General features: G+C 26.2%; 3 protein-coding genes across 3 annotated transcripts; 2 read left to right on the forward strand and 1 right to left on the reverse strand.

The window, feature by feature from the left end:
• Positions 1 to 229: 229 nt before the first annotated feature.
• On the forward strand, positions 230 to 3,591 carry LOC132921272 (nucleoporin p58/p45). The gene is made up of 10 exons (XM_060984201.1): positions 230 to 502; positions 737 to 942; positions 1,011 to 1,205; positions 1,425 to 1,472; positions 1,547 to 1,619; positions 1,910 to 2,084; positions 2,161 to 2,359; positions 2,420 to 2,647; positions 2,720 to 2,791; positions 3,131 to 3,591. Exons 1-10 carry the CDS (start codon positions 444 to 446, stop codon positions 3,235 to 3,237), a joined length of 1,362 nt encoding a protein of 453 aa, XP_060840184.1. The 5' UTR covers positions 230 to 443; the 3' UTR covers positions 3,238 to 3,591.
• A 6,192-nt stretch (positions 3,592 to 9,783) lies between these two features.
• Positions 9,784 to 17,658, forward strand: LOC132920069 (cell division control protein 45 homolog). Its single transcript, XM_060982122.1, has 14 exons — positions 9,784 to 10,416; positions 11,876 to 11,950; positions 12,297 to 12,449; positions 12,516 to 12,653; positions 12,734 to 12,805; positions 12,866 to 13,069; positions 13,140 to 13,201; positions 13,266 to 13,472; positions 13,534 to 13,665; positions 14,226 to 14,430; positions 14,506 to 14,561; positions 14,634 to 14,772; positions 14,829 to 15,028; positions 17,365 to 17,658. The coding sequence occupies exons 2-14, from the start codon at positions 11,900 to 11,902 to the stop codon at positions 17,504 to 17,506; spliced, it is 1,761 nt and encodes a 586-aa protein (XP_060838105.1). The 5' UTR covers positions 9,784 to 10,416; positions 11,876 to 11,899; the 3' UTR covers positions 17,507 to 17,658.
• On the reverse strand, positions 17,601 to 22,674 carry LOC132920074 (luc7-like protein 3). The gene is given in 9 exon segments (XM_060982131.1): positions 17,601 to 17,761; positions 18,774 to 18,843; positions 18,908 to 18,990; positions 19,105 to 19,200; positions 19,261 to 19,328; positions 19,330 to 19,500; positions 19,572 to 19,781; positions 20,774 to 21,019; positions 22,138 to 22,674. Coding segments are annotated over 8 exon segments (1,011 nt in total). The 5' UTR covers positions 22,243 to 22,674; the 3' UTR covers positions 17,601 to 17,761; positions 18,774 to 18,811.
• Between the last annotated feature and the right edge of the window lie 102 nt (positions 22,675 to 22,776).

A 22,776-nucleotide genomic window follows, 5' to 3' on the forward strand; every position in this document is an offset into this window, starting at 1 on the left:
ATATAATATATATAGTATCTATATCCGTGCTAAGTACTCATACTATAATAGTATACTACATACTCAGTAGTCAGTAAGTTGTCAGTACTCATACTACTCATAGTCAAAAACAAGAACGTCGGGAATAATCCATAGAAAAGCGATTAAATAGAAGGGCAACCACAGAAAAGAGATGAATATTATTCATTGAATAATCTGATGGACACATTTTTTTGAATTCTAACTTTTCTAACAGGAAAAATTGTAAATTATAAATATCACGACCAGGGACGTGACCATGGTTAACTTATCAATAATTATCAAACCGTGTTGTTAACTAATGTTAACTTGCAACAGTACCGCGAATAAGTTGGTCGTTTTTATATAAAATTGCTTGTTAATTGTTATCAAAATTGAAAATATTTTTTTGAAGTATTTTAACTTAAAAATATAATTTTGAAAGCATGTCTATGTTTAATTTAAGTGGTTCTACCCCGGCGAACAACGCAGGAAATGCAGCAACGTAAGCATGTTTATATGATTTACTTATGTTATTCTTAACTACAGGTGCAAACAATAAAACATTTCCTATATTTTACCAAATTTTTCATTTACTTTTAATTCAAAAATGTATATAAATCAATGAATAGCACTATTTGTACATTGAATACCTAAATATTTTTGTGATGCTTCATATTATTCCTGTTTTTAAATTATTATATTTTATAGTACTTAATAGTTAACTAATTTTTAACAGCCCACAATTTGGCTTTGGAACATCTCTTGGAGGTTGGCCATCTTCAACAACACCATCAACCACAACTAATTTTGGTAACTTAGGGGCCACTGCTAATAAGCAAACTACAAACACACCATTTTCCTCATTTGGTAATGTGGGTGCTCCTACAACTTCATTATCTTTTGGAGCCAACACTACATTAGCAACAACTACAACTAAACCTGGTAATTTTTAATAAACTTTTTATTGTTAAGGAAAATAAATATAAAAATGTTTATTTTAAACTATATAGGATTTTCCCTTGGTAACAATGCAGCTTCCAATGCTCCATTAAATCTTTCTTTTGGTTCAAATGCTGCTACAGCTGCTACATCTGCTTCTCCATTTTCACTTGGAACTGCGTCAAATGTCAAACCTACAGTTTCTCTTACTGGTACACAATTGACATTAGGAACAACTACTAATGTAACTACTTCTGCTGCTCCTGGTTAGTTAATACTTCACTATTTTAAATATTTAATGCAAATTATACATATCAGCTGTTATATATGCATAGTTTATTGAATTTTTTTTTTAAGAGTGATGAGAAAAAATCTGAATAAATTTATCACCTATTATTGATAATTCTTTTATGTATAAAAAATTAATTTTTCCCAAAATTTGTTGTTGGTTTGTTTTAAATAATATAATTGATTATCATTTTTAGTATCTCGTGGTCTGGGTGGTCTAGATACAACTTCAAATTTAAATCAAGGTACAATATTAACTTTAAATAAATACATTTTTATCTTCGATTAATTTTTTTTTTTATGTTTATAAAATGTTTAGCACAAAATAAAGCTGTACCTGCTCTTGAAATGCCTGTGCCTAATGAAATTTTACAATTAGTCAATAATTTAAAGTAAGTATTTGAAGATATTAATGGTATGATTATTTTAAAATAATTGTTTTTAGTTTATGTAACTTCAATTTGTTGCACAAAAATTAATTTAAGATAATGTATTTTGTATAATATGTAGGTATCATACTATGTGGAAGTCTAATTTAAATTCCATAATTATATGAACACTTTTTAACAATAAGGAAGCTGAACTTTATTTTTAATATTTATGCTTACAAAATTTATATTAATGTTAAATGCACATTTATCAAATAAATAGTATCTAATGAAGTATTTTAACAATTGTACAGAGATTTTCTTAAGCAACAAAAAACAATGAGCACTGAATTAGCACGCATGTCATCTAAAGGTTCAAATGAAGTTGCAGGCGATATTACAATGTGTCAAAAAAATTTACAATTTATAGAACACAATTTAGATAAACAAAAAACGTCTGTTGAAAAGTTAAAATATGAAACAAATAAGGTATAAAAAATATTTGAAATTATATTTATTTAAAATGAATAGGCAATTCTTATTTACTATAATTATGTATACATAGTGTCTACAAGATTTTGAAATTGCTCAACGTAATCATGATCATCCAGCAATGGTTCAGACAGATATGGAATCTAATATTAAATACTTTGCTGAGCTTATCAAATCATTACAAGAAAAAGGAAACATATTAAAAAATGAAATTGAAAATACTCAACAATATTTAGCAACATTACCTTATAATAATAATGTCACAGTGGATGGTATGCTCAATTATTTTTAGATAAATAGTATTGATTTTTAAACTAAATTTTACTTTTTAGAATTAAGAAGAATTGGGGAAATGTATTACAAGAATGTAATTGCATTAGCTGGTCATTTGCACGGTATACACAATGAAGTTCAAGTATTGAAAGCAAGACATTTGTCTTTCCGAAGAGAGATTTTAAATGATCATACAAATATTTTTCAATTGAATCCCAATACTAGTTCATCTAGTTTCTTTACATCTCGTCCAGATACTACTGGCCCTAATCCATTTTCAGGTTTAAGTAAGTAAACAAAACAGATATTTTTTAATTTAATTTTTATTTTATTTCATTAAGAAATTTGTATTTTATTAGATATAACAGCTTCAGCAGCATTAAACTTAGGAACATTTGGATTAGATCAGTCTGGTGTTCTTCAAAATCAAGGTTTGTACAAATTAATGTAAATTAATATATTTGTGATTATTTTAACACCTATCATCTGAAAATGTTTTATTTTAATATATTATTTTTATGACAATTATGTTTTCATTTCATTTTCAAATTAATTTCCTATTAATATAAATATTGAATTTTGAACAATCCTTATTGTTTATAAATGTTTTAAGAAAACCAGGTTTTTTTCATTAAAATATCTACTTCTCTACTCTTTTTGATTTAAAATGCTTGTCGTTTTATTATATCCATGGTTTATTCATCGACAGATTTAAAATTTTAAATAAAGAATAGAAAATAAATTATTTTTGAATGATAAAATATTTACAGATACAAGTAGTGTACAATCAAATTATGGAACAAACTCATTATTTGGAACAAACACTCAGCCGAATAATACAACACAATTCCAAGGTTTCTTTCCCAGCTATAAATAAAGTTAAAATAGTATTTTAAGTAAGAATAAACTAATATATTTTATTTATTTTTTAATAATAATTTAAAATAAATGATGATGCTATATTAATTTGTTAGCATTGTTTTTGTTCAATAAAATGGTAAAACTTTATTGTATTAACATTTTTTAAATTATAATTAAATATAAATAAGGTATTATACAAAAAGCAAAACTTTTTTCATTATGTTTAGTCTAATTGATTTTTTAATAATTATATTATATCTATAAATGAAGGTTGAAATATTTACTTTCAATTATTTTTAATTTTTGAATTGTAACAATATTACTGTTCACTTTATAACATTTTGTATTAAATTACTTCTCAAACTTAAAATCAATCGATTTAATATATATAAATCCTTCACTCCTCTAATAAAAGGCTTCTAACCAGACTATCCAAAAGTAAAGTGTACTCATGTTTATCAAATTTGACCGAGGTCTTTGGGTAAATGTACAGTATACCAACTAATCAATTTTTAACCTACAACATAAATTATTATTCATTAAATATAGTATAATTTCAAAAATAAATAATAATAAATCAATAATGATTTAAAATTATAAGTATAAAATAATTAAGAATTCTGTATAAAATGTAATTCTATACAATTTTAGAAGTCGTTATAAATATTTATATCCTTCCTATTTTTCAACTACCTACAAAAAGTTCTTGCAAAAAATTATGGAAAACAGTTATGATTTTGTGGAAGGACTTCCACTATATTCCAATTGTTAATCTAGTAAAAGTACAATTTTTTTTAATTAAATAAGAATAAGTATCATTTTACATGGAACTAACAACTTTTTGTATTTTGCCTGTGTACTCTTGTTTCCAGATCAGTAATAAATTACGAGTGGTTAACAGTTTCGATATTGAATCTGTGCCTACTATCTATATATTATTAAGAGTACTTGTTAACAGTGCCGTACCCAGGATTTGTTTTCGGGGGGGGGGGGTGGCTTAAACATTCGTACTTAACTCTATAGGAAAATAGGAAATCATTTAAAAACATATATATACACACACATACTATTTAAAATAAAAGAGTTCGGGGTAGGCTTAAGCCCAAAAGCCCTCCCCCCTGGATACGGCCCTGCTTGTAAGTATAGTAATCAAATGGAATAATATCATTTTCAATTATTGGCTAAAGTTCCTCACTTCCTCCAAGCTTTTTGACAATAAAAACATCTTTCTATACAAAGTAGAAATGTAGAATAGTATAGAAAATACATATTTTATGACTTCCACAGTTTTTTGTATTATATTTAAATGTTAATATGTTTAATTATAGTCTTTAATAGTTTAGTCTCAAACTTAACCATTACAATTGTTTAGTAGGTCGCATTTCTGAGTGGAATATAATGATGAAAATATCGCAATTTTATCAATGAGATTTATTTAAATTATCAAAGTTATCAATATTTTTCTTTATTATTTGGGAACACTAATATATTTAATTAATATGGTCCTTACTTCATTATGCAGTGATTAACTAAAAAAATCAAGTATTCAAGTGACTAAAAAATATTAATATTATCAAGTATGCTCCTATACTACCAATTGTACCAATTTTTTGCATAATATTACCATGTTCTCATAGTCCATTAATTCAAAACCTATTTAAACCAAATACTTCAAACTTTAGCTTACGTTAACTTATTTTATTGTCGAATACAATTAAGTAGTAAACCCGACGGCTAGACTACGTTAATTCCAACAAAACTACTACTTATTATTTATTAATATATTATATAGTGGTATTTGTATATCATTTTTCTAGAACTTGAAATTATTGCAGAAAAATCTACAAATTTGTATTATCATTAATTATGGAATAATGAATGATATTATTATATGAATTAGGTACTATGGTAAAAGAACGGACTAACATATATCTTAGTACGTGGGTAAAATAAATAAAAATTCTTAGTGTTGTTTTGCTATTTTTGTGATCATTTTTTATAATAATGCGTCCAAATACTAGTCACAAATGCATATGTTTTGACGTAAATCTAGTTACGCCGAAACGATGGGTACCAGCGTCTAAGTCTCAAAATTCTAAAATAATAAACTTATAAACCTTGCTTATAAATAATAGAATTAAATCGTGGTTTATTCGAAAATACTGTGTCTTTCTAGTTTCTAGTAATAACTTATAACATATTATACTATAAACCTTAAACGGATCGTTTAGTGTATGCCATTTGGTAATAGCCATGACAAAATATTTAAATAAACAGGACTTGACCGTTGTCGACAGCGTTGTTCGGCCTAGTCCTAGTGAATGATTAGATACTATAATCACTATAATCATTTCGATATGACGATATCATATACTGGACACGGACACCTCCCGGCTCCCACTCGTCCACACTATTCAGACGACGAAACGACGTACGAAAATACCTCTTATGTAAATTTATTTATTTTTGCGTATGAATGTCAAATGGTTATAACGTTTGCACCGAATCGCAGCGAAAACCATCGTAATACACTAATACGTAGGTACCTATTATCACTGGGTAGATATATATTATATACGACGTATATTCGTATATATTTGAACAAAACAATAAAATGCAGTTTGCAGTTAACCTAATGAGTGGTGTACTTAAGTAATAAAAGAATGTTCTGTGGTAACACAATTGCGCACTTTTTACCTTTTTATACTTGAGAAAATACAACACGATTGCGCATCTTTTACCTTTTTTCTTTGTACAAACACAAATATATTTAATTAAAAAAATTTACCAACATTAATAATAACGTAATATGTATTGTCAAAAGAAATAATAATAATACATCACACTAATTTATTATTACGACGCATAAAAAAAAAATATAACAAAAAAAAGTTCAAACTTTTTAGCACAAAAACGTAATTTTCGGTAAAGACACGTAAAGAAAAACGTATACTTAAATGCGATGCCCATTGTGTGACACTATACAGTTAATACTTATAAGTGTGGAAGTGATATGAATTTGTACATACGTATATAAGGAGAAGGCCTAAAGGGTAAAGAAAGGAGAGTTTTACATATGCATTTTTGTCTTTTGAAAGATATTGCGAAAGTTTTTATGGAATAATGTATACTTTTTGAGTGATTGCTACACAAATCAACAAAAATAATGCATTATTCCACGTTCTTAACAGCAATTTAGATACAATTACCAAACATTATTTATAGGTACTATATTTTTTATTTAGTTTTTAATTTTTTTTGTAAAATTATATTTATTATAATACTTATAACTTTTTAATTTTTGATCGTTGTTGCTGTTTATTTGGTGAATAACTGTCGTTGACCGCAGAATCATATTTTATAATTTCTTGCATTAATTCTATCAATTGGCGATAGAAGTTGTGGGACACAAAACTTGGCAGTTGGCACTGTTCTATGCGAATAAATAATAATAATGGACGATACAATAACGATTAACAGTTCACTTCACACAATTAAAATATTCTTACTATCACAACAACCTATAATTTCGACGTTACAAACATTTATTGGTAGCAGTGATGGTGAATATGTTTTGAAAGTGTGGATAAATAATCGTAATTGTATCACCCACGATTGTATAACACTAACTTAGAAGTTACAGGATAGGTATTCTGTGGTGAAGCCCTTATTGTCTTCCATAACCCCTATCATTTTAATTTGATAGATAGTTTATTGTAATTTGTAATGCAAATACAAACGTTCATTGTAGTAATAATACAAATTATACTTCAATAAAAATAATTTACATAATATAATAAAAATGTACTGTTTTTATATATTTAGTCTTAGTCTTAACGGCATGTGCTGACTGCTGAGTGATGTTGACTCTGTTTTACAACATTATTTTTAAAATTAGAGTAAATTGATCAATTATGTACATACATTTAGTGTACAATTGAAAGTTAAGATTATTATCTATAGGGCATATCGGAGTGTTTTATTAATATTTTAAACATGAAGGAAGTTAGGTTAATTGGAAAATCTACAAAAAGATTATAATTTTAAAATACTAACTTTCTTCAAAATTAAAATATCAATAAAACTTTCCAATATGCCCGGATAATAATTTTATCTTTAAATTTTACAATTTATAAATTTACTCTAGTTTTAAAATAACATTATTAAATGGATTATTCTGATTATTTAATTATTCTGAATGCAAAATTTCCCATGTTACTTGTGTGTGATATAATCGATAGAGACAACACTTGCGGATTTTGTTTTAGATTTTTAAATGTAGTCGGCAAATTCATAAATTTATCCCCCCCCCATCAATAATTGCAAGCATTAAATTTATATTTATATTTATAATGGTTAAAAATAATCGAAATCATTTTAAATTAAAACATGCTTATATAACCATAAAACATTAATCTTTGTGTACAACGGCGTATGTTCAAATATTAATATAAATTAATTTTTTTTTTAAATCAAATAACGTTTATTGAATATTAAATTTAAAATCTATACTATATTATGTATAAATGTATAATGACTAATGAGTATTGGTTAATAAACAAGTGCACACTCAAACGTAAAACTCTGGGTCCGGGTCTGCCTATGTGCGTTACGCCGTTACCTATATTGTGAAAGTTCATGATTCATATATGCATTTTCAATTTTGTAAATCATTTTTATATAGTTAAATTAGAATGATTAAATTACGTTTATATTTTATAACTACAATGATAACAGGTTATGTATTCGCCATCACAAAAAAAGATTTTTAGAAATGGTATACCTATGCGACGTGTGATATATTTAGCGTTTATTATTATCGCTAAATCAGGCATAAGTCTAGTTTAGCGGCCACTCAAATTTTTCGATTTTTTTTTTCGAAAACCTATGTATTTTAACGAGTCTTAAACGATGGTGTAAAAATAAATTTACGGAAACCATTAGTTTTGAAGTTATAGACTTACGAAGTTCACGATTTTCGGTTTTTTACTCAGGCGCGTGACGGGATATTTTCGATTTGCGGAGCAGAGCGACTGCACCGAGGAGCAAAACGTGTAATCACTGCACATACTATACGACATAACTTACCCTGTCCCTGTGACCTACTTGAGGTTGTGTTGCATAGCAAGTCAAGGGATATTTTTTTGTTTTTTTTTTTTACATTGAAAACCATACAAGGATACTGGTTACACTGTCAATAAGTAAAACCAATTTTTATATTTTATATTTTATTTTAAAACTAAAAAAAATTGTTTCGGATTCGTCTCCAGACTCTACCTCAGAGCCAGTTCCAGATTCCGAATCTGCAGACTCAACAAAAGTGTCGTTTCTAACTCCATCGACAGGCTCGTATACTACGGAACATAACCCGAAAAACTCTGCTAGAGGGTCAACATTTTTTAACCGACACGATTTTAAAACATGTATTTTCCAAGTACCCTGCGTAGAAACGGTTTTTACGACAGTATTGGCTCATGAATGCTTTAGCATGACGCCAGTAAAAATTTCGTGTGGCCACTAAACTAGATTAAACTAGTGTATAATTTCAAAACTAATGATTTCCGCAAATTTATTTTTACACTATCGTTTTAAACTCGTTGAAATACAAAGGTTTCCCCAAAAAATTCATTATATAAAAGCAGTAAAAAAGTTTAAAAAAATAGTGTCACGCGTTTGAGTTATAAAAAACCGAAAATCGTGAACTTCATAAGTCTATAACTTCAAAACTAATGGTTTTTGCAAATTTATTTTTACACCATCGTTTAAGACTCGTTAAAATACATAGGTTTCCGAAAAAAAAATCGAAAAATTCGAGTGGCCACTAAACTAGACTTGTTCCGAATTTTGATAGCTTAAAAAATATGTACCTTTTGTATCTTTAATATATTTAAATAATTATCAAAACAACATTTAAGGAACTATTTTTTAAATTGTTCGAGTATTTTAACTTGACAAAATATTTTTTTCGAAAATAATTAAAAAAAATTTTAATTTCTCTTACTAATAAATTAGCTCAATAAAAAATCAACATATTTTGAAAAATGTATTCAGGACATATGTTACATAGTTCTATGTATAAAAAATTATAATATAAACGTTTGTGAAAATTAAACCATAAAAATAACAAAACACGCATTATTGTAAAATCAATACGTTCATGGCTCCGCTCGAAATCTAATAAGTAGTCAAAAAATAGTTATCGTTATATTCTGTACTTAAATTATTCTGCACACCCGCAAAAATATTCTACGCACAACGTACTCATATGAATATATGATTTTAGGGTATAAAAATATACTTATACGACAATGAATATATAGTCTTTGAAACGAGGTTACTATTTTTAAACCTGTGCAAAGATTCAAGAGACCGGTAAAAATAAAAGTAAACTTCTATCGCCCACGACGACGCACCATGTCTCGAGCCCTGATCCGGCTGATCCTGCAGGCTGCAGCAGCGAACCCTGGCCGGGTACACGCTCGTGGTCACTGACCCCCAAACAGATGCAGATTTTAATAGTTGTTATCAGTTGATAATAACAATAATTTTTGTGAGATAACTCGATTCATCGTTTTAAAATAAAGATATTACTTACAGTTTTTACAAGCACGAATTTATTGTAATATATTAGTAAAATTTCACGCTGTTTGAAGACTTTAAAGAAACGAGTAACTCATACGCGATTCGTTTAGTTTTAAATGTGGTCCAAAAAATAGATTACAATTTTTTATCTCAGATATTTTTTTTTTTTATTTAAGGTTATACCGCGAATTTGTTCGTTTTTTCCTTTTGTTATTGTTGTTATTATTCATTATTATCGAAAATATCGACTATTCGACTATAGTCATAGAGTAAGAATATTGATGGTAGATAATCGTCTTCAGTGTCAGTTTACTCAGTTTGTCACTTGTCAAAACCGCATTCATTAATCGTTATCGGATAGTACAGTGTTTTATTTATTATTGTGTGTAACTGTTAATAGTGTTGTAACTCAAACAACATACTGCACCAATTTCAAATTATCAACACTTCGATTTGGATGGTCGTCTATATTTTATGATCGGATGTAAATAAACGATGCTGTTATTGAATATCATTCATAGGAATAAAGACGAATGTTTCCTATTAATATTGGCGCTTTTGCTTTATTACGTGATGATATTCTTAGAAGAAACTGAGAAACTTCGTTGAGAAGGTAGCTAGCCAATTTGAATTGTATATAAAAATATAAAATAAAAGTTAAAAAATCAGAAAAAAACCGATTTAAAAATATTTTTTCATATTTTATATAAATTATTATGTATCCCAATACCTGTATTGTTCAGCTTGCTAATATATTTTCAATTTTTAATTTAAACTTATACTTAAATATTTACTTTAATTTTTGATAATATTCTTGAACAATAATTATCATTATTTCACATTTATTATTGTTTTGAATTATCTTCTTAACTTTAACTAAAAATAACAATATTTTAAATGAATCATTTAAACTACCTCAATTTGTAAAAAAAAAAAAAACTACACAGTTGTAAACTAAAACATAAAATGTTATTTAAAATCAATATTTTAAGCCATTAATTTCTTTAATTTAAAATATATCTTATAGAATAAATATATCAAGATAAAATATCAGAAAATCTAATAGATACTTTTAGCAGCTTGGTTTTTCCTAAACTGTGTCCATATTCTGATTCAAATGATTAATTTTTGTATTTTTTTAATATTTTAATAAAAAAAAATAAAAGTGAATTGTATTAGCTTAAGAAAGAACTTATTTAATATGCTCGTAGTATAAAAAACTCATGTGATCAAACTATTAAACATACTATTTAAGTTTAGTTTTATCAAAATATTAACAGCCAAATGACTAACCCTGTTATCCTTTAGCCTAAACTGCATCTGATATTTACATAAACTGGCCTTATTTATAAGAAAAGTAAAAAAAATTCCAGTTACCATATTCTATTTAGCACCTATTTATTTTGACATATGCTGGTCATCACAAATATAATTTTCCAGATCCGATTAGAGGAGCACAAATTCAAAATATTGAACGTTTATGGCGATAAACTAAATAATAGGTGAAAAATACTCGAGAACTCATTGATCTGTTAGATTCCCACATAGGTGAATTTCTGTGTAGCTAAAAAAACATAAGTATTAACTGTGTATTCACTCAATTAATAAATTACATTGTTAAAAGGTCTCCTTTATAAATAAATTTATATTAACCCATAATTTTTTATATTTAATATTAATGTTTTACATTAATTCATCGTTTAAAAAAAAAAGAGTTGTTATTTAGTATACATTTTAATTAATCAATACCGATACCTATATTTACCATATTTATTGTAAAGAAGTAATAATAAATAAAAAACCTACAGTTAATACTTAAATAGTTCTTAGTACAAAAATGGGATCAAAATTTCTGTGAGTAGTCAATTGGCTGTTGAAGTACGTTAACCGAAAACTACAAATTTTTCTAGAAACACAACTTTAGATAAATCATTATTTTTGTTTATTAACATGATACATTTTAAAGTAATAACTAATTGTATTTTATAACTTAAAATTAACTTAATAGGCAATTTTTGTACAAAAGAATAAAGTCTTTATTTAATATTATTTTTTTTTTTTTGATTTCAAAGAATTCCTACATTTACGATTCAAAGATGTTTGTTGAAGATTTAGTCAAAGGATTTTATGACATCATTTCAAAAAACGTAAGTATAAATATAAATATTGTTAAATTCTATTATTTACATCTATACATTTTTAAATACAAAATTGTTTTTTACATTATTTAATTACTTAGTAGTTAGTATATATTATTCTTTCTAATAAATTATGAAATCTAAAATATTTATTGTATTAAAAATGTCTTGTAAATTATATTCATTAATTACTTTGCACAACCTAATTAAATTAATTAAATTTCTCGTGTAATAAATTTATGTTTAATATTCATGTTTTTATTTTTATTTGATTATTTTAAAATTTTTATTATAGTAGTACTGAACTAATTTATTTAGTTATTATAATATTTATCTCATATTTTTTTTTTATTAGAAAATTTTGATTTTGGTTAACTATGATGTGGATGCAATTTGTGCTGTGAAAATACTTCAGTGCATATTACGTTTTGACAATATAGTTTATGTACTTGTACCGGTAAAAACTGTTACCGAGTTAAAAAAAGCTTTTGAAGAGCAAAAAGTTGATGTAAGTACTTCAGTATTAAATATTTTTGTTTAAGATGTTCCAATTTTGAATATTAATTTATTTTAGGTGAAATATGTTGTATTAATCAATTGTGGTGGTACATTAGATATAATAGAAATATTAGAGCCAGAAGAAGGTATTACTTTTTTTGTTGTTGATAGTCATAGACCTACAGATATATGCAACATTTATAGTAGTTCTCAGGTATTTTATTTCTCGAGTATCGAATCTTCGTGTTGCAAATATTTGCTATTTAGTAAACTGAATTCTATGTTGTATTTCAGGTTAGAGTATTGACTCCTCCTGATGATGAAGAAAAAATTCCTGATTTTGAAGATATTTTTAATGAGAATGAAGTAATTGGTTTTTTATATATTTGTTAATTAATGTAATACTTATATAATTTTTATGTTTAGTCATCAGACGAAGATGTCGATTCCGATGAACTGGATGAAGAAGAGTCAGATATTGTCGATGTTAATAGCGTTGAAGAACAACAAAACAAAAGAAGAAAACTCGATCAAAGCACATTAATTAAAAGAAGGGAAAGAAGAAGATGGGAAGAAAATAGAAAAAAATTGTTATTTGATTATACTCAATTTTCATATTATGGGCGCTCGGTATGTATATTTCAATATTATTCTAAAATGTTATTCTCACTACATAATATGCATTATTTTTAATTTACAGGCTGCTATGTTAATGTTTGATCTTGCTTGGAAATTACACAGGGAATCTGTTGATTTATTGTGGTAATTTATTTATTTTGACATTTTTCTATTTTTTCTATTTAATGATTTATGAATTTTACATCAGGTGGGGAATTGTTGGTGTTACTGAACAATATATTTTAGGTAAGACAGAACGTATGCGATACCTAAGAGAAGTAGAATTGATAGCTGGTCACATTGGTCGTATATGTGATTCTACAATTATTAATGACGATGAAGATAATATGTCACAGTCTTCAATGCCTAAACCTTCAAACACTTCTACACATCTTCGAATTGAATCCGAAAAAGAGTAAACTATTTTGAATTGAATACATATTATTAAAATATAATTAATTAATACCAATTTTCAGTCTACTATTGGCTCTATACAGGCATTGGACAATTGAATGTAGTCTTCGATATTCCATGTTTACTGCAGTATCTTTGAAACTTTGGACAATCAAAGGCGAAAAAAGACTGAAACAAATATTAGCAGAGATGGGGTAAAATTATTGTCGTTATAATCATATATTAAATTATTAGTGTTTCTATCTGATATACTCTGTATAATTGAGGTGGTTCACAGACATCAAGAGTACCTAGTATACTTAAAGCACTAAAGTTTATCACTAATTTTCGCTTTTACCGCCGTCTGCCACTAAGGGGCACAAACTTATGGCAAAACAAAATTACCGAATCTAAAAATAAAAATCTAAAATACTATATCTAACCATTGACGTATAGTTTTTTTTTCAACAACCACCTCGGTTTCACTAAAAATATTGTTTTGTTTATTTTCTCTACTATCATTGTTACAGTTTACATCACCTTTTGTTATGATGATAAACCTATTGTTCGACAACTCTAAACTCGAAACTATGTCTACGATATCCAGATAGGTTTTTGTCACATGAGCAACTTCTCTGACAAAATAATATAAAGCATCACTCTTGAAGTAGAATTTCAGCCATTTACAGATCTCCATCTCAGTCTACGTCATAGTTATATTTTTAAAGTAAATTCTAGGTTAACAACACTACAACAGTATATTTTTACATTTAAGGTTACCTCTAGCTGAAAGTCGTCAAATGTACCATTCAATGGATTTGGGTTTGCGTAAGCAATTTTATGGTATGATGGAAAAAATTTCCAATACTCATAATTTATTACAAATGACTTATCCTTCGTTTATGCTACATCAAGGATTTAAAACGAGGTATCAATGTGCCGACTATGTTTATTCAATGGTTGCTACATTGGAAACTAATGTAAGTTTTCCAGCTTTTATTATTTACACTTTAATTTTAATTTTGAACCTTTTCTGTTTTTTCTTTTTCCTATAGTCTCGTGAAAATTCCCCTACTCAGTGTTTTTATAACACAATGGATTCATTGTCCAGGTAAGATACAAAATTTAGTAAATGGACAATGTTTCACTCAATTAAAAATAATAACAAATTAAATTATTTTAGATCAAAAAAAGATTTTTTAGACCAAGGAATAGAAAAAGCCAAGTGGATATTATCTAATATGTTTAGGCATGTCCAGGCAGCATTAGACATGAGACAAGTGATATTGGCTGGACCATTTTATTATTTGATTGTACAAGAGGTAATATTAGTGTTATAAATAATATATTTTTGTTTATTATTAAACTTTTTGCTTAGGGTACATTGCATTCTCAGCACTATTCCAATCCTCACTGCTTAACTATGTTAGCATCATTTGCATTAAGAGCTCAAGTTGCATCATCACGAAAAATCAAAGCTACTCGTTTGCCATTAATTGCTTCAGCAACTCTTGATTCGGATCAAGATACATGTTTAATAGTTGGTATCCCTCCTATTACCGAGTCCATGCCTAGAAGGTCAGTTAACTTATAATTTTATCTTAATAATTATTAGTTTATTTAAGAGGATGCTTACCTATGTTATTTTATCTTACTAAAATACAATTTAGTACATTTTCGTTCATTAGAATCTATTATGTTTTATTGGTTATTTTTGATATTTTAATTTTTTCAGCAAGAAATAAGTATTATGATATTCCAAATTAAAAATGCTGATTTATAACTTAAAAATTAATAGATTGAAAAAGCCAATGCTTAAATCAAAGTACAGATAATGTTCTTACCTTTAACTTTGACAATATGCTAATTCATTCTAATATTAAGAGGATGTCAGCACACTGTTTGTTTTCTCTCTCTAGCCCACGCGCAACATAGACAAAATACATTTATGCAATCTGAGTAGAACTCGCTCAATTTTGGTTCTAGAGTAAATATACCTATTATAAAATTAAATTTTGACAATATTTCTGAGTACAAGATAATGAGTTTTTTTTATAAAAATTAAAATTTTGAAAAGTTAAAGGTTATTTAAAAATGTTGTAATTTATAGCTATTTCTAAACTATATAATTAACATTGTATTGGGAATAATGGAAAAAACTCATCGTCTTGTACTCAGAAATATTATCAACATTTAATTTTATAATAGATAATTTACACTAGAATCAAAATTAAGCGAGTTCTACTCATACTGCGTAAATGCGTTTTATCTATGTTGCTCATGGGCTAGAAAGAGAAAACAAACAGTGTGCTGACATCCTCTTAAATTTAATTGGTTATATAATATAATTGGTTCTACTGATCATAATTTGATATTTTGTATGTTTGTAAGACGGAGACAACATATGTGGATTTCAGTGTTATATTTTTACCCTTGAAGTAACTTATAAGCATGTTTGAGGTATATAACTCAAAAAATACATTTATTTTTATTCTTTTGAAATTGAAGTTATAATAGACTACTGATAAACTAAAAAAAGATAAATAATTTAAAGCTAATTAATAGGTTAGATTATTATGGTTAGGTTAGACCAAATATTATTTATTATCTTTTACAAATTACAGAATACAAAGGTTAGTTAAGTTGGGAATTTGGTCAGCCTCAGTATAGATTTGTCCCTTTTATACATTTGATTACAAATATAATAAAGTTTGGTTAAAATCATTCATACTGAGATCTATGTAATTTATAAAAGATTGAAATATTAAATCAATCAGTCTTGGAGTTTCCCATTGTTGGGTAATTTTTTTTACAATTTATATCTCAGAACAGAGTTTAAATAGAGAAAACTTGTTTGTTATTACTATGTAACAGCACTATAAAATGTGTTACCTCACCACCAAGTGTCCATCTGTTATATGATGTTATTTTTTATAATATTTTGTTTACTTAGTTTATTAATAACATAATTAATAATTACACAAAAATGTTCTAAATATCCTTAAATTGCATATATTTTATTTGTTTTAAGTTTATAACAATATTTTTTTATGTAAAAATTGAATACAAGTATTTAATATTGTAGGGAATAACTCATTAAATTTAATTTTTATTAATATTTTAAAATATAATACAATTTCAAATATTTTTTAAAGTAAAATAAGACATCAAAATACAGATAAATATTGATTGTCAATATTAAAATTTTAAATTAAACTTGACATAAGTTTGCCTGGCGATGGGGTGAATTAAAATTAATATAAAAAGTCAAACACTCCAATCACATTAAAAAGAAATCTCGACCAACTGACTTATGTGCATGAGATCACTGTCTTAACTACAGGCAAGTAGCACTCTGAACAATTGTCTGACCTAGGGAAAATGTTTTGATCATTTCACTACCTTTGCACCCATAGCTAATAATTTGTATATTATTTTTTCATAGTTGTATAAACATTATTATTAAAAACTTTTAAATGTACTAAATCTATTGTCTAGACTCGCTTATTCGTTTTGATTTTAAAGAAATTGCCTAAAAAAAGTAAACATTTTGGTGATAAGACTTTGTGGGACATTGCACGGGCATTGTCTAACCACTGCCGAGATTCCTTTTTATTGTGAATGATGTATAGAATTAAATCAAAAGTTTAATTATAATATCTGAATAATTTGCTAGGCCATGGCATTCTATGAATGAAATGATTGTGTTCATAGAAAGTCATGTGGGTAAGCACGGCAATAGTTAAACAGTTTGTGAATATTATGCATCATAATTAATCACTTTTTTGTATACTTGAGGATAATATAAAATAAAACCTTTATTGTTTTATAATTTTTAGTTTATTAAAAAATAATATTATTACAGCATGCATATAGTTTTCAATCTAAAGTGTAATATAATTTAAATATTTTAGTTTTTTTGGGAAAGCATTCGAACAAGTTTCCAACAAAACAAATATTGAAGTTTCATTGGATTACTTTGATTCATCTATTGCAAAAATGCAAACTAAAGATCGACCAAAGTTTTTCGATGCACTGACAGCGTTACTTAGTTGACAAGTAATGTCTATTGTATTATTAAGTATTAATTGTTTAAATTTGACATAATGTAAATTAGTAAAAATGTTTTTTAATTATAAGCACAGTAAAATTATTTTTTTTTTTTATAAATATTGTTTATTTCATTAAATAAAATATTAACATAAGTATTATAATTTGTTTATTGAATTGTTACCTCTTAAACTTTTTTTTAGAATGGTATATTTTGTGTTTATACATTTTAACATAATACACTGCCTCAGATATTTGAACCTAGAAAAAAAAAAAATTGTAAACATCTTGTAAGTTAAAATATACAAAGCAATTCTTATAAATTCTTATACATTTGGAGCATATAATATTACTATTTTCATAACAAAATAATTATTTGGAAACAAATGTTTACATATTTTTATTAATAGTAAATAAAAAACACCAACAATAAAATATAAATAAATTATACCCCAAAACTAATTTAATATAAATAATGGTGTAACATACATGCTTGTATTATATATTTATGTTATATTATAAAGAAATATTAAGTTTGGTACAATTAATACTTTTTAATGTTATTTTATGCAGAATAAAAACAACAAAAAAGGTGATTGGAAATAAATTTCCATTCACATTTTAATAAATAGTAATATTATTTCTCAAGTTTTTAAGCATTTTTTATATGTATTATTAACCAAAGTACCTTAGATATCTTTTTAACCAATACATAAAATAGTATTTGATTTATTAATAAAATAAATAAAGAATTATCTTAATTAAATTATACCAGTTTATATTGTGACATCTGCCATAAAACAAAATAATTTAATATTAAAAAATGTCAATGTAACAATATAGAAACTTCCCCTAAATAAGTTTTTCTATATATATATATAAATATTAACACAATTCATTGTATTTATTTACTTCAGATATTTTATTTTTTATAAATACCTCGTTTTATATAAATACCTGACAAAAAGTCACATGTAATTTTTGAAGATCTGCAGACTTTCGAATGATGAGTAAGCACTTTTTTGAAATAAAGCGCCCATTATGACCGTTTTCTTCTGCTATGTGATAATTTACACAATAGTTGTAACAAGATTTTGTTTTCATTCAAATATTTTTTATGGATGTTTTTTCTTTCGTTTTTATTTTAGAATTAACATAGTTATTATAGGCTTAACCCCGTTGTCATTTTAAACTACACACCTCATCGATAGCATTGCGTTTTCAAAAATCATTTCTAGATAAGCTTTAACACAATAAAATAGGAAATATTTACCTGAATTATGAATGTAACGTCATGTCTTGAAAAAAATTCTAGTGATCTCTACGACTGTTGCCATTACGCCCTATATTTTAAAAAGATAACATTTTAAATTTATATATTTCAGTAAATATATAAAATAATCTTACCTCTATGCCTATGACTATTAGAAGAACGGCGATCACTACGGCTTCTACTTCTCCGTCTTTCTCTTTCATGTCTTTCAGATTTTCTATGAAATTGTTTTTTTTATTTAAATTTAATTATATAAATGATTGAATACAGTAAATTTTTTTCTCTTGAACAAATAATTAATACTAATAATATAGACTATATTAATATTTACCTATCAATTTTATGATGAGATCTGTCTCTGGAGCTTTTAGATCTCTTGTCAATATTAGCATCACGACTATGTCTATCTATGTCTTTAGAGTTACTTCTATATTAAATAAAAGATCAAAATATAGTTGAAATTCTAACCTTTAGGACATGAAAATACCTAGTTCGATCCATGCGTTTTTTTCTTTCTTCTTCCCGTTGTTTTTCTCTTTCTTCTACATATTTTTTTTCTTTGCTCTTGTATTTCATTAACTGCATTTTTTAAACGAGCATAACCCATATGTTGTTTTCCCATTAAATGATCATCAATACGAGACTGAGCATCACCAACAATTAAAAAAGCTCCACAAACTTCACATACTTCCATTTGTTTTTCTTGAGCAGCAGCTAGTTCATACGTCTAAAATTAAAGTTAAATTTACATAGAATAAAACATTAATTATATAATCTTATTCTTTCAAAAATACTTACTTGTGACCAATGAATGCTTTCATTTTGCTTTCTCAAAGTATCACGTTCTTCTTTTAGTTGATCGCAAAGCTTCATAAGTCCCTGAGCTTCTTCAACATGACCTCGTGTACCCATTTGTTCAGCTTCTTGCACTAACCCATTAATTTTTTCTGACAATAATTTAATTTGCTCTTGGTTTTTCTGACTTTGACTATTAGAATGGGACACCGGCTACAAAATATTAATTCTAAATATTATTTAATTATATTATTATTATCTAATGTTAATCAAATTATATTTCCCAAAGCTATAATTATATCAAATTGATCGATAAGAAGTCTAAATTTAAAATCATGTAATAATTCTTTATAAGTTATAACCAATATCAGAAAAAAAATAATTAATAAAAATCATACAGTAACCAAACTAAAATTACTTAATATAATAACTAAGTTCCTGTGATTTTATTATTAGCTATAGCCTGTAATTTTCTTGAATTCTCATCATGTGATATAAATCATATATATATATATTTAAATTGTATAAGATATAAATATTAATCTATGTAAATTAATATGGATTTTGGAATATTATTTTAATTGTTAAAAAATATGTATAATTATACATTATTGATAAAATCTTTGTCTTCGCTCATTAATAACATAGTTTGTATATATTAAATTATTCTTTTAAGTTTATTAGAATTGTAAAATAATTGACATATTGAAGTAGTTTGGATAATTTAAAAAAAATTAAAAATAACCTAATATAGAAGTAAATAAAATTATGTAAATATAACAATAGTATATATTATTAAAAACACACTACCATATTACAATACAAATTTAAGACTTGTCACCCACATATTTACACAATTGAAGCTAAAATCTAAACTTAGTAATTATTTCAATAATTAAAATATAAAGGGGGGGAATTATTTAATGATGTACCTCAAAAACCTTTGACGTGTTTAAGATTCGAGGCTGTTAGCGCCGCATCCATGATCAACAATACAGCTTCCGATCACAATCTGCCTTTTTTAAATTACCTATAGAATACGCTAACAACTTTTTAGGCCAAATGAAATTATTGATTTCATTTTTGTACTGTTAATTATTATAAACAGTGACTGTAAATAGGTTATATTTAAAATTGTTTAAGAACTTACATAAAAAAAATGTAATGTTACCTAATTAAACATAAAATAGATTTGGAATACTAACCGTTTCAGTTTTATTCATAAGCTCCAACCTTTGTTTCCCTTTTTCGATACGACGATCAACATCATTTAATAAACTAGTAGCAAATGCCACAAACTCATCTTCATATTGCATTTTAGAACGGCTACTAGCTTCATTATATTGTGTTTTAGCTTCTTCGCAGTGAACTTTTGGACAAGCTCCAAGATCAGCACGAGTATTGACAAACAGGTCATGAGGACAAAATTTAACCATAAAGTATTTACAAAACTGAAAAAAATATAAAGCATAAAATAAATACTAACTGTTAAATTTTAACAAAAACTATAATTTGGTTACCAATTCTGTAATAATATGATAACATGTTTTTTTTTACATTATTCTAATAAAAAAAACCGGGAAGGTTTCTTTTCTTATATTGGTCCAAAAATCAGAATTTTAACTTATAATTTAATAAAAAAAATAATTAAGTATAACATAATTTGTTTTAAAAATAAGATTATAAGTAGTTGATACACATAAATTCATCCAAAACACTAGCTCAAGATTTATAAGTTGCACTACATTAATATCAAGTAAATATAGGTATGAATCATTTTCAATTGTCAATATTAATAATTTTACTTAATTTTAAAATGTACAGTTTTAAAAATATCATAACTTACTTAAAAATAATAATATCAATAAAAGGCTACTTGAGGCCCTGAATTATCTTACCTTTAAATTTTATAATAGGTCAGATCACTCTAATATCAAAACTAACAGCACAATATTGAAAATGGTGAATGAAAATTTGCTACTTACACGTGTGTAAGACGGAGACAACACATGCGGGTACTCCGGGTACTCTAAAGAAAAGCTCTCAAATCCTTACACTTTAAAAAAATTCAAACAGTTTGACTAGTTTGATCATAATCAAATCAAGTTCAAAATGCTTGAATATGATAGCAGTTTAATTTTAATTTTTTTTAATGTGAACACTGTTATACTAATATTATGTTTTAAAATCTGATATTGTTAGATCTTTAAATGTTTGACAGCCCAAATAAGAAATAAGAATTTGAGAAAATTGGAAGATTGTCCCGTTTCTAATTTTAATATTTTTAAAAAAAAGAAACAAGGTGAATATGCTTAGAAAAATAATTAATTATAATTAGATTATCTTTCATTACTAGAGAGAAAAATGTTCACTGTTTAATTAATTAGAGATAAGCATTCCATTGCCATTCTCAAAATCAATAAAATATTATTTCATCGAAATAAAATCGTATAACTATATTAATTTTATTAAGTTAACCCACAATTGTTTTGAATTATTGCACCCATTCATGAGAAAATATTAATTATGTTGACATAGCAACGAGTCGTGGTTAACCATAATAATTTACCTCAGGATCTTCCCAATGCACCGGTTTCTTTTGAGCATTTGGACCATCATTCCGATTTCTACCCATAAGTTCGTCGAGTAACGCAGCAGCTGCCGATACTGCCATTATGTAATTGGTTAATCAATAAAAAACTAAACGTTAGAATTTATGAGCATTAATCAAATTAATAAAATTTGTGAACAATGATGAAAATGATATTAACGTGATATCGTGTCAATAAAAATATAACGTTTAATTCCTGAATTCGTGGGAACAATTAAATAATTTAAGAAGTTAGAACAGTAAGAAGCTATACAGCCAACGGCCTAAAATACGCACACTCCACGGGCGAAATGGCAAAAAATTGTTATCTACATAAAAAGTAGGCTGGTTGAATACTCGAATCCGCTTCTGTGACTGAATAATAAAGTAATGGGTTTTATTATATTGCAAATTATGATAACGATTTGGTTGCTTCTCAGGTACAGCGTCGTCCACTCATACCACCATAGACCAAGGCGGATGTATAAAATAATGTTCGTCTTGCAATTCACCTATACACCTAAAATCCCATAAATACAATAAGCATTTATTTTCGATTTTGTTTTTTAAATAGTTCAATTAATATTGTTCTACATTAGTATATTATTTTATTATATT

Source organism: Rhopalosiphum padi, chromosome 2 (assembly GCF_020882245.1).
Source record: "Rhopalosiphum padi isolate XX-2018 chromosome 2, ASM2088224v1, whole genome shotgun sequence".
Lineage (NCBI taxonomy): Eukaryota > Metazoa > Arthropoda > Insecta > Hemiptera > Aphididae > Rhopalosiphum > Rhopalosiphum padi.